At 33.9% G+C, this 13,855-nt stretch overlaps 1 protein-coding gene across 2 annotated transcripts in view; it reads right to left on the bottom strand.

The window, feature by feature from the left end:
- Positions 1-2,783: 2,783 nt before the first annotated feature.
- Positions 2,784-13,855, bottom strand: part of MED12L (mediator complex subunit 12L) — a 188,167-nt gene continuing 177,095 nt past the window's right edge. For both annotated transcript variants that reach the window (XM_087933317.1, XM_087933318.1), the window contains 3 exons: positions 12,749-12,817; positions 7,468-7,549; positions 2,784-4,688 (listed from right to left, as the gene is read on the bottom strand). In XM_087933317.1, the coding sequence (XP_087789443.1) occupies positions 4,636-4,688; positions 7,468-7,549; positions 12,749-12,817 (204 nt within the window). In that variant the 3' untranslated portion in view covers positions 2,784-4,635. The remainder of the gene's footprint in view (positions 4,689-7,467; positions 7,550-12,748; positions 12,818-13,855) is intronic.

The following is a 13,855-nucleotide window of genomic DNA, read 5'->3' as shown; positions in this document are numbered from 1 at the left end:
GGCATGTTTAGCTTTCAGAGGAAAAAATGATAATTTTTCAAACAATGAAAACAGTGTGTCACAAAAGAAGAGTAAGAAAAATTGATTAAAATTACAAAAAGACAGTTTGCAGTTGGATGTTAGAAAAATCTTCTTAATCATGTAATTCAGCAGTGGAAGCAATTACCAAATAGTAATCACTATTTGTAGGTTTATTTATGCAAGGTTCACTAAAAGACTTCAAGCAGATGATAATAACTAGGAAAAACCTGGGCAAGAGATGGAACTCAGTGGTCCCTCCAGTGTTATGCCTCTATAAATGGTGGCTATAGTTGAAGTAAATTTTGTATATTTTAACCTATCCACTTGCAAGGAGAGTAAGATAACTTTGTTACCTAATCATGAGCTTCAATCCTGAACCAAGATTCTTGCTATATAGACTATGTATCTTATTTTTCTTTAACTTTGGAGGATATAATTCATTTTTGCTGAGTTTGCCTTACCAGGAGTATGGTGTGGGTGTTTGTATGTGTGGGTATCCTAATTTCCCTAAATCTATAGTGCTTGCTCTTGGAGTCCAACATATTTTTCTCCTCAATATGTTAGCTGCTGAACGACTGGAATTGCCTACTTTTCATTCCTAGGTAAGAAAAAAAGATGAGAAAAAATAAACACATATGGCTAAATTCAACCATTTACTTGACATCATTAATGTTGTTATCTGTAACAACAGGAGAAAATCAATATTTCAAGATTCTCTTAAAAAAATTTACAGTTTACACTTAAAAAATGATTTCCTAGTATGAAAAAGAAGCTGACCTCTTGAATGAGATGATTTAAAATGCCAAATTTTGAACAAATGTTCTATAATCATGATTTAGTTCACCTGCATGTGAATATAAGGGGAGAGCAAAATCAGAGGTTGTTGTGACTTGCCTGGAACACCTGTTCTCTCATGGAATTATGTAATAAAATACTGATAGATACTGACTTATTTAAATCTATATTATTAAATACAGACTCTTAATAAGCTCTTTACAATTTTGCCATAGACCAGGACTGTCAAACTCCCGGCCCAGGGGGCAGATGCATCACACACTGGCCATGCCCACAGTTTAGCAAAGGGGAAAATAGTCCCAATACGTCATGTGATGCTGCTGTGATGACATGAGTTTGACACCCTTGTCATAGACCCAGCTAACAGCGCTTGTTTCATGAAATAACAGGAACTCTGTATTTCCAATATCAGAATTGGCAGAGCTGAAACAAAAAGGAAATGCCATGTTAAAACCACACCTTAAAATTAAAACAGAATTTTCAGTATGATGCACAATCTATTCAGTAATTCAGTAATCTGAATTTGTCTCTTCCCCTGGCAGATGTTCTCTATGCCAATCCACTTTTCAGAAGTATAACTTCAATCTTTTGTAGCCTGAGTGCCTTCCAGATGCATGGATATGGTCTCCATGAATTGCTTGTCCGCATGGCTACTGCTGATAAATTTGGAAGGCTGCATACACATCTGGAATATGTTCAGAGTGGGAATAGTTGAATCATTCTAACTGAAGTTTCATAAGGACTCAAGCAGCCATATTTGGCTTCACAAGTTATAAAAATAAAGTTATCAATATTTTTGTAACTTTTTCAGATACTTATCAGGCACTGGTAACAAAAAGATTTTCACTATCATTCAGTCCAAGAGCTTCCAGAATAACTATTACAGGAAACAGAATCTAAAAAAATAGGCCTTTCTTTGAAACCTCCAGACAATTCTTTAGTTTCATATTTCAAATTCTACATTTTAAAAAGGGTTTGGATTTTTACCAGATTTTCTATGTCAATTAGTCATATTTTTGAATACTATTAATTCAGATATACATTTTTAGCAATTTCACCTGGTGGTAAGCCAGACTCCATCCAATGGTAAAATCTCAGAACTAGCTGTTGATCTCCAGGTTTGATGGATTGTCACCAAATGAAACATGAAATGAGCAAAACTAGAGACCTGAACCACCAACCCCATAGTGCTGGGATGTGCCATCTTTTACACGTTATATATTTAACCAGCAACTAATAGAGCACAGAAATGAATGCTATTCTGCATTTGTTATAATTGAACAGTGATAATAAAGAATATAAACTCGAATCAGCAATTTGTTGCAATACCAAATATTTTTTAAATATATTTACAACTGTTAATTATTTTTAAGAAAACAAAGTATATAATAAGGAAAATAGGCATGATTTCATTTAAAAGGTAAATAATGTTATACATTCAAATTACAAGAAATTTCAAAAGTTTTTTTTCACAATGTGCAACCTAAATGTTTTCACAGTGTACAGTAGCTCACAGAAGTATTTATTACCTTAAATATTCTCATATCATTATGAGAAAATAGAAATGCATTGGCTTGGTGTTGCAGTTCAAATTTTATTCTACATCAATGGATTGATTTGCTTAATAGATATTATTTCATCCGTAATAATCCTTACTGTAATTCTATCACAAGGAAATGTATAGTTATGACAGAATACGTGGCAAAATAGTCTCAAATATTTTAAATATGCCCTACATGAAACACATTCAAAAAGTTGTTCATCTAACTCTAAAAATACTCAAAATTCACAAAAACAGTTTCTTCTATTTAGTCTTTACCCAAATATGAGCAAATATCACTTCCACAAAGTTAAAATAGTTTCTATTTCAGATATAAATTTGTTGAATAATATAGTTGTGCTTGTGCAGCAAATGTATAAATACAGATGTATTTACATAAATAAAATCAATGTTTTTAATTTCTGAATACCTATCTTACAAAAGGAAAAGCCATTATTCTAAGACTCGGAAACTAAAGCCGAGTTGTTACAATTGATAAGGTGATAAATATTAGATTCTACCACTGAGATAATCAAACCTGAATTCTACAGTATAACATCAGTTTCTACTTGATGATTCATTACAAAATGCACCTCCTCACAAAGCTAACACTATAGATATGCCTCCTTAATGTATTAGTGCCATTATATAGCAACAGGTGTCAAACTCATGGTGTCACATTGCCGTCCTATGACATATCACATTTCCCCCCTTCACAGGGGTGGATGTAGCCTGTGCATGATGCATCTGGCCCACGGGCCACCAATTTGACACCCTTGATATAGCGGCTTTTTTTTAAACTCTCCCATTTGAGACATTTTATAATGAAAGCCCTACCTGCAATAAATATCATCAGTTATTGGTTTTCCTTTGGATCTGCACTTAATGAATTAGTGAAACAATTTTCCTCCAGAAGTTGTGGTTGCTCCATCCCTGGAGGTTTTTAAGAAGAAATTGGGCAACTATTTGTCTGAAATGGTATAAGGTTTCCTGCTTGAGCACAGAGTGGATTAGAAGAGCTTCAAGGTCCCTTCCAAATCTGTCTGAATCTCTACTCTTTCTCTTATACCAACAACCTATGACATGTTAAAGGGCTCTTATTTATAGAATATTTCTCATCTATGGAAACATGCATTTAGATATATACCTTCACACATACACACAAATACATGCATATGTCCACATGTGCACATATGCATGCATGCATGCATGCTTTATACACAAACACATGTATACATTCTCTGGCATGTTGAGCGCTAGATTGCAAGAGAAAGCATTAATCCTAACAGATCTCTTCATATTAGAATCATTTGTATTACCTATTGAAAAATTGAAATAATTTTTGAAATAATTTGGATCATTCAAAGACTATGAAATAGCAAAAGGCCATCTTAATATCTAGGGAAATATCTAGAGAAAATCCTAGGAGAATGTCTCTGCTAATGTTTCTGAAGACAGAGGAAGCAATCTGAAAGACACAATGCTTCTTATCTATCTAAAAGTGCAAGCTGTAATTCTTTGAAAAAAGGGCATAATTTACATCGCACAAATGTTGCTTTGAAAGGGTATGGATGGCAATACCTTTGCTAGGTTACAGCCTGAAATCAGTTGTGACATCTCCAACACCAGCTAACATTTTTCTCCCTCAAAGTAAGATGAACAGTGATAATTTAGGCTTTGAAATGACTTTTTGATTCTTTGCATGTTGTCATAGATTTTGCATTGAAAATTAAACTTAGCAATTGTATTAGGGTTAATTATGGCTGCAGATCAAGAACTGTGGAATATGTTTGTAGCCAAATGTGCTTAGCACAGGACACACACAAAAATTATGGCATTCTTATATAAATATACAGATGACCAAAAATTAGCAAATGGGGAAAACTAAATAATAAATATATAAATGAACAAACAAATAAATAAGGGTGTCTTTTTAGTCAGCATTTGGTCCCGCACAGTATTAAGGATTTTGTTAGTTTGTTTTTAAAAAAGACTCTTTTTGCACAAAAAAATAATAATTCAGGACTTTTTACCCTCTTGGGAAAAAAAACTCTTAAAGCACCAAATCCATATATTTTGCAGCCACAAGTTAAGTCCCACATAATTTATATTTCTGTAATTTTCTACAGACAAAAGAATAACATAAAATCATCTATTTCCTACATATTCACATTATTGGCAACACACACGCACACAAATGGGGGGAGTAATTAGTGCAACAAATTCTTCTCTCCCTGTTCTTCAGTGCAAATACTTTCTCTTCCTGACATCTTTCAGATTCAGAAGTGTGGAAGATGACTGTACGGATTCACACCTTGCTGGGGCTGGTTACCTAAGGAGCAAAAATAAAAAAATGCTGTAATATCAAATCCCATGCTGGCTGGAAAATTTGGGGAGTTGAAGTCCACAAGTCTTAAAGGGAGTTCAAGTCTACAAGTCTTAAAGTTGCCAAGTTTGGAGACCTCTGATATAGATTTTGCATATTTAAGAAAAACAACATATACATACACATACTCAAAATGGATTTTTTTATTAAGCTCTTTTTAATTTTAGTTTATTTTTTTAAAGAATTTCAATGTTCTGGTTCCACTCACCTCATAAAATCTTCATGCAACTCATATCCTGTCACTTAAGGCTATGGGAAAATAATGATTAATAAGTAAGACTAAAAGCAAAATATGAAAACCTTTGGCAATAACCAAAGGTGTTGTTCTCCAGCGGATCGAGTGTGAGTGTATTTAAATTGCATGAATAAGATCATGGTATGATCCTTCTGTTGGAATTTTGCAAGGTGAAAGTTGTTTTTGAATGGAATCGATATTTCATGGCTTTGGCTAAGGTGATCTCTGTTCCAATGCATACAGAGGGTCATATACTGCTTCTTGTCTGTATTTCAGAATAGATGAGGCATGAAGATGAAAGACCTTTATCATGGTCTGGTCATTTTCTGGTCAACATATGAATGATTAGAGTCTTTCATTTCTGAAAGGATGGAGAACTAATTTAAATGGCTCACCCCTGGCATATTATAATTCTGACAATCCTGGGCTTTCAGTCGTTGAGAATTTTCCTCCCCCAATTGATTGGTAGGTAGTTCCATCACATGGCCATTCATGCCTCCTCCACCTACTCTGAAGCTGATTTTGAAAAAAATGGTAAGGTATCAGCTTCAAAGGATTCTTGATGAAATGCACCATCTGAATCATTTCCTTCAGATTCAAATTTGAACTTGGGACTGAAGCTGCATTGTTACTCTCATGGTTGACCTTCATTGGTATCTGGTTGGAATGTACTCTCTCTAATCTTATGGGACTCAATAACATTAATCATTTTATCCTTCTGAAACACCCATAAGAGTTGTGAACACTGATGGTTTCCAATAGACCAATGGGGAAAGGATAGTCCAGTCTTTGATTTCTCCATGATAAGTGCAATAGGACTTAACATTTTCTAATATATTATTAAACTTCTATATGAAAATATATGCTTGAGTGAGATCATCCAGTAGTATGAGGTGAAGCTATCATCAATATGATGATGATATACACAACTATTTACAGTAAATTCTGTTCATGTATAAACAGCCAAGTATGTTGGGTTTTGATGGGTGTCATCAAAAGATGAATCTATAACTTGACGGTTCACTATGGTTTTATTCAAACAACAGGTAAAGCCTAATGCTTGTGAGAGGGACATTATTCAGCTTTGCCTGATGTATAGTAATGATTTTTCTTGGACCAAAAAAGCCTTGGCACCTTCATCTAATGACTTTCTCATCTCATACTTAGACTACTGTATTGCTCTTTACTTGGGACTACCTTTGAAACTATTTGGAAACAACAATGGAAACTTGGTTTATAATAAGGCTGCTTATGAATTCTGCTACACTTGCATCACAGGATTAATTGCCAATAGATTCTCCAAGTCTAAAATACTAGTGTTAACACATATGTCATTTATATATCTTGACTTAATGTCTGCCCTGATCAAAATCTGTCAATCCTGTAGAAACATTCTGACAGAAGATATTTGGGGTCTCTGTGTCACAATGAGTCAAGGAAGTATGAGCCTAGAAACACATATTTCAAGTGGCAGCTCCAGAATTATGCAATAACTTGACCCTAAGATAGATCAACTTTTAGCCTATTGGAGTTCTGCAAAGTGGTAAAAATGATCTTATATAGACAGGCATTTAGAATCTACTGATGTTTTGGATTTGAACTGAAAAGATTTTGTCTTGTTGGGTTTAGTAACAGATTGTTTTATTGGAAATTTTACTTCTTTAAACTGTCTAGAACCGTGATGGTGAACCTATGCCACATGTGCCAGAAGTGGCATGCAGAGCCACTTCTGCTGGCACACGAGAGGTTGCCCAGAAGAGCCCCTTCTGCACATGCGCATGCACTCCTGCCAGCTGATTGTCGGATATCTGCCGAGCATGTGCACATAGGAGATGTGCACATGGGAGATGCACACGTGGGAGTCATGCACATGGAAAATGTGTGTGCATGTGCAGAGGCATGCGGCATGTGGGGGTTGCATGCGCATGTACGGGGGTTGCATGCGCATGCATAGAGGTGCATGGTGCACACGCAGGGGATTGTGCACACATTCGCAGGGGGTGGGGTGAGTCGTGCACATATTGCATCATGGGTGCAGGCACGTGAGCACACTTTTGGCACACAATGTGGAAAAAATTAGCCATCACTGGTCCGGAGCCTTGTAATAGGTCAGTATCTGTAATAAATATGTTAGTTGCTTATATTATTTGTTAGTTAGCTACATAATCTTGAATATACAAGTGTAGGTCATTCATCTTTTTTCATAATCACATTAAAAATATTTTGATACAAGTAGGTTGACCCCCCAATCCATGGCAAATAAGATGAAATACAATATTTAAAACATTCTTACTAAACAGCAGTGTGTGCATACATGTTGAAGTTTTTAAGATATGGCCTTTATCACTAGCGACATTCCTTTACTCTCAAGCAATGATAGCCAGATTTATTATTTAACCATAATGAGTTGGCAGTAACTGTTTTCCAAATATGCAAAAGCCCAGATGGAAAGAAGCAGGAAAGAACCTTTATCTAATGCTACATACTTACTTGACAGCTGTTTTTGGAGTTGTCTGACAAGAGCAGCTGTCTGTTGTTGCTGCTGGGTCTGCTGCAAACCTTGTCTTGGGAACTGCAATATTCAGCATCAGAAAAAAAAAAAGCAAATTACTCACAGTGAATATTGTCTTTCTAATCTCAGAAAATATCTCTTGTGAAAGTAAGGAAAAAGTGCTCATTTCCTATGGGCTTTTTCTATGGCAAATATGTATCCCTAACCAAATTATTTTTTCTCCATTAAAGATTCTCTTCAAAGGCTTTCAAAGATTTTGAAGACTTGAATTTTTAGATTTAGAATTCTTTAATGTTTTCAAGTTAACCAAAGTATTTTAATGGATATTATAATTTTTCTTCTTAAGTCAGATCATTTATTAAACAGATGACCAATTGAACAGAGTCAAACTTTCCAGTTTTGCTCATTCTCATTCACCATCACGACTACAAACAGGTAATAAAATAACATAAATAACACAACGTCTCAATATCTCAGTTACACAGATACGGAATGTTGAAGTAAGGATAAGGGATGTAGCAGTATAGGACAAGTAAGTGTGGTACAAATACAGGTATTCTTTGATTTATGACCATAATGGAACTGCATCTGTGACAGTTGTAAAACATGTTGAACAGTACAATTTTATAACCTTTTTTTGTGGTGGTCATATAAAAATATAGTAGTTGTTAAATAAACCAATGGTTTTTGTTGAAAACATTATAATTAATACACACACACACACACACACACACACACAATATTATAAAACAAAGAGCCAGTTTTGGTCTAATGGTTAAGGCGCCTGGCTAGAAATATGGATATGTTTGCTGTCTTGAATTATTTGTGAAAATAATAAAGGTGGGATATAAATAAACAAATAAATAAAAATGGAGACAAGTATCACGTTCTGGCACATTCATCATAAAATATAGTCATGTGACCATGACAGGTTATTAATTGTGTTCTTTCATGCTGCCATTATGTCTTCAAATGTACCCAGATCAGGACACAAAGGAAAGGTGCACATATGTTGTCACCACAATTGCAAAGAGCAGAAGCCAACAGATAGTCCCATTTGTTCAAGGTGATACTCAGTTAACAATCCACAATTCTTGCCTAAGAACAGCAACCAGAATTTGTGATTGCTAAATGATGCATTCACATGATATCTCACTTGACAGCTGCATCACTAACAACAACAATTCTGGACCCCATAGTGATCATAAGTCAATGACTACCCGGGCTTTACTTTTCCAACATAATGAAATGGACAAGTAACTCTTATAAAATATTATCTCAATAATATTTTAATATAGAGTTTTTAATAGAGTTTTTTTGATACATTAAACTCATCTCAAGATATTAAGAAACAGAGTTCATATCATTTGAATTTCTTAACCATTAATTTGTTAGAATGGGTATTCTTTATGCTAGAATTCTCATAAATAATTGATATTTATCTGAATAATTTTTAATTGTTTATAAAAAGTACCATAAATTAACAATAATCCAAACCATATACTAATCATGACACCCATTCATATGTTTTCAATGCTGCTAATGCATGCAGTCTAAACTGTTCAGTGAAGCTATGTCTTATGTAAATTATTGCCATTTCACAATTTGGGCGGAGTGCATGTAGCCTGTGGGATGTTAACCCAGTGTTAAATGGTAAAACATTCAATTTGTATTAGTGTCTTAATGACTATATGAATCAGGCCAATATATTACGGATCATGAGATAGAATAGCAGCACTTATTAACTGTAAGTCAGAACTGTCCTCATGCGCAAGACTGAAAATGAACACGAAATCCTGAAATGTTCAAGCCAACTCATTTTGGACTTGTCTACATTCACTAAAGCCAAATGCACTTTAAAGACTAAAACTAAACTCATAAAATCCTGGAAAAAATGCTTTAAAATGCTAAGAAATCTAGGCTGATAGATTTGTATGATCAAGAAGAGTTTAAAATAGATTAACCAAAATGTGCTTTCAGAGTGATAGACATTGTGATAGGAAAAAAAGTATTAAACATTTTGAGATAAGTTATTAGGTGTACAAGTCAGAAAAATTTTCAATTTTGTTTTTTCTCTTCTTTTTTATCTTTATGTCAGATCCCCTGTTAAATGGTTAAAGCATTTTAATAATCCAAGCTATTCAGCCGTATTTCAATAGTTTCTCTTAAATATTAACACCAATAGTTTAATTAGTCATATATAAAAATATATGTGCGTGTGTGTGTGTGTATGTATGTATGTATATACAATAAGTTGTAAAAAAAGAGTCAAATTAAAACTGATATAACAGAAAGTTGATTCTATGTACACACAAACACATACTTCTAGTGATCATGCTTAGCTATAAAAATCTAGATAATTAAAATGAAGTATTTAAATAATAGAAGAATTAAGTTAAATGAAAATAATATATAATCTTCTAATTTAAATCAAATGCAATTATGTTATGGTCTCAGAAAAAATAGGGAAAAAATAACTTGCTCACAGGGACAAGATTCCAGTTCAAATGTCTAAAAAGTCCCCAAGGATGTATTGGTTTGATTTTAATTTCTTACCCACCAAAGCACATTAGTATTTTCAAACAAAGCAAAATCCACTAAATTTAGTGTATAAGGATACTAAGCCAACACAACTAGCTGAAAAGTTTGACTAGTACAAAGAATAAAATCGTGAAAGAAGAAAATTCTTGAAAAACTGCAGTTTATGTTTCATACTTGAATTGTGTACTTTAAAGCCATATTTTAACATAAAGTTACCTGAAGTTGTTAGTTATGGAAATTTGAATTTGACTAGAACTGTCAGGCATTTAAATGAGCCTAGCAAAAATAAATATTGCGACCTTTGATATTCATTATTCTAGGATGTGAATGATTAATGTTTTGTGTGACAGAACATGTGGTATCTCATAACTCAGTGTGAAACTCAGAAGTATCTAGATACTAAAGAAATTATCTTTAACATTCAATATATGCAGAAGGTGCAACATTTGAACATTCAGAACTTGGGTGGCAGGATGAGGATTTGGGAGATCAATGCTTTCTTCAATTTTTGTTACAATTTATAAGAGTCCATCCAGATTGCCTATTTAACATGTTTTCCTGATCTATGAGGCAGCACATAATATGCTGGCATGGTTTCCTCTGTCTACATAGGTGGTCTCTATTGTGCCTCAATAAGAAGACCAGAAGTGATTCTCTCCTGTTTTCTGCATAGCTCATTTAACTACTGGTGAAAAAAAAAAACCCTCCATCAATCATGGCCCTTAACATGGACTGTGGCTGGAGAAGAGCCAAGTTTTAATAGATGGTTAGTGATGTGTTTAGCCATCTGTTTGACAGTAAGTACTGTTTTTCGCTCAACCTCATTATCAGCTTTGCACAGAAAAGAGAGGCTCTGATCTACTATCTTTTCTGGCAATATTAGGACTAACATCTAAATGATGTGCTTATCCACTTGTGGTCTATTCTACACGATATTCTCTCTTTGAAACATTAATGTTTCCATCGTGCAAGTATTTTCTGACTTCATTCCAATAGACTAAAACTAGAGTTCTAAACGTTATTTCTTTGGAAAGTTCAAAAATAAAATCTCTGGCCATTTATGAAATGTGAAGGCAATATGTTAAGTTGGATATTTTTCTCTTTCTTTAGAAATTGAGCAACTGTTCCCAGATGTGTATTTTGGCAAAATAAAAACAAAGTCATGATTTTTATAGCTAAATTACCTTTTCTTATACAGAAGCATACATGAAATGCTTCTCAACTGATTGTCTAAATCAAAATAAATAAAATGTATTAACACAGCAGCTAAATTCGTTTGTTTAGATCTCTGTGAGAAAGTCAAAGCAAAGTGAATCAAAGACATTCTCAATAGATGGAAAAAGTTGGAGGCTGCTGCACACTTTGGGCTAAAAAGAATGGATCTTTAAAAATGTTCCCTAACTATTTGGAGCATGAATTGTAAGCTTTTATTTCTTTCTATATTGGATCTATTCTTCTTGGTATAGCTAGGTGATCACATAAACATTGTAACATTGTGCTATTTATTCTATAAAGTGCTAAAGTTGTAGGAACAATAATGACTTTACTCTCAATAATAAGGGCCGTGGAACATTTATACAGTGAAAAGCAAATAGACTTCTTCTGGCAAGGTCTCCTACGCCTCCCCTGAGAACTTTTAAATAAATTAATCTAATCCTCTAAAAGAAGTAGTACAAATAAGTCTTTTTCAGTGGAAGTAAAAATTATTAAGCATAGAGGGCAGAAGGCAGCAGTATTATAACATAGTTCATCAAGAGGTTGATAATCACAGTTCAAATCAAACACATTTTTAGCAGCTATACATTTGATTTAAGCAGACTAGTAGTGAAATTCATTGATACCTAATCCACTAGATGGAGTATTTGTACAAGCAATTTTCAGCAGCATCTCATCTGCCATCATCAGGCTTCTGTATTGTGTTCATCTGTGAGTCTGTGAGAACACAATACAGAAGCCTAATGATGGCAGATGAGATTCTGCTGAAACATTGCTCCAACTTTAAAAGCACAACAATAATGATGTGGGAAAATACCTGAACAAAGCTGAATACCATACATGTAAGTACCCGCGAAAACTTAAGAAAACACACACACACACACATATACATATACATATACATACATACATACATACATACATACATATATATGGATCTTTGGTTATTCGGGTTTTCTCCCGCATAAGATTGGAAGTATCTAGGCAACGTTTCGATGAAGTCTCATTCATCATCTTCAGGCTTGTGTCTTCGGCTCTGTGCTTCTCACAAGCCGGAAGATGATGAATGAGACTTCATTGAAACGTTGCCTAGATATTTCCAATCTTACGTGGGAGAAAACCCGAATAACCAAAGATCCACATACAAATACCCACAAGAACCTCAGAAAACACACACACACACACACACACATATATATATTATCACAATGTTTCAGAAAAAATATCTATCTCTTAAATATGGGAAGTATTATATGGGTAATATTTCAAACAATAATTACCCTATTAGAAAATTTACAGAACACATACTGTAGTTAGCCTATGAGACTGTGAAATAGACATTCAAAGCCACTTCACTCTTATTATTTTGATATCACTTTCAGCATTCTCCAAGAACATGGAAATTAATAGCAGTAATTAGCAGGATATGCCAATTGAAACCCCATGACTTTCTATATTTTGAAAGACCTCCAGAATATGGTTTATTATGAATATTTTTCTTACGAAAGATTGTTGTTGAGGCTGCATTGCTTGAAGGTTAATGATTTGTTGTTGATTCTGCTGATGCTGAAGCTGGAAAAAAAAGGAAAATGATTGCAATTCTGTTTATCTTTTTTGTTTAAAAAGAAGAAGCTATAAGTCTTTCTTAAAGTGAAACTTCATTCTACTAAACATGTTAATGTATCCATTTTCCTGGTAACAATATGATAATAAATCTTTATTGATTAGCCCTTGGGCTATATCAAAATGCAAAGTTCCAGCAACAATTTGTTACTAAAATTTAATAAAAGCAATTCAGAATGAAATTTGATAAAATACTATTTAAAATGGAACTTGGTAAAATACAATTTAAAATGGAATCTAGACAAAATATGATTTAAGATAAAATAGTAATAAAATACAATCCAAAATAAAATTGTAGTAATGTATAATAATTTAAGATATGGATAAAATATAATAACATTATATTTCAGAGTCGCCCTTTCAATCTATCCCAATCAATTTCACATACGCAGATCTCAACCGAATCATTTTGTTTAAATACTATGCTACATTAAATGTTATTTTCAAGTTCTAGCCAGACATAAGATAAGTTATTTTGATATGGGTATCCCAATGGGTCATTCGTCTGATATATAGACCAGGATACCTGTCTCTCATCCTCTTATACAGGCAACAGTCAAATAGGATGTGAGCCAGGTCCTCTACCTTTGCCGCTCCGCAAATGCAGAGACGCTCATTGTACGGTATTGCATGAAATCTCCCATATCTAACCATTGTGTCAAGCTGTTCAAATCTCACTCTCGTGAATATCTCCCTAAGATGTTTTACGAGTTGTGACTTCAAGTAGCTATCTACTTGGAAAGTACATTTGTATTTACTCAACCATTTCAAGTTACCTACCTTACTAAGGGTAGCTGTATCAGTTTGTGCATCTATATCCTTAATTCTTTGGGCAACTCTTTGTTTAGATTGTTCTCCTGTTACACAAGAGATAGAAAGACCACAGCTTCTTACAAAATTTGTTAGTTTAGTGATCCAGGAGGTTTGTGATTGTAGTTTTATTTGCTCTACTAGGCATAATTTGGATAGTCTATTTGTCTCCAATTC

This window comes from Pseudonaja textilis, chromosome 4, assembly GCF_049901715.1.
Source record: "Pseudonaja textilis isolate UNSWEBS1 chromosome 4, rPseTex1.2, whole genome shotgun sequence".
Taxonomy (NCBI): Eukaryota; Metazoa; Chordata; class Lepidosauria; order Squamata; family Elapidae; genus Pseudonaja; species Pseudonaja textilis.
The sequence above is the reverse complement of the archived record's forward strand: the minus strand, read 5'-3'. Positions and strand labels throughout refer to the sequence as shown.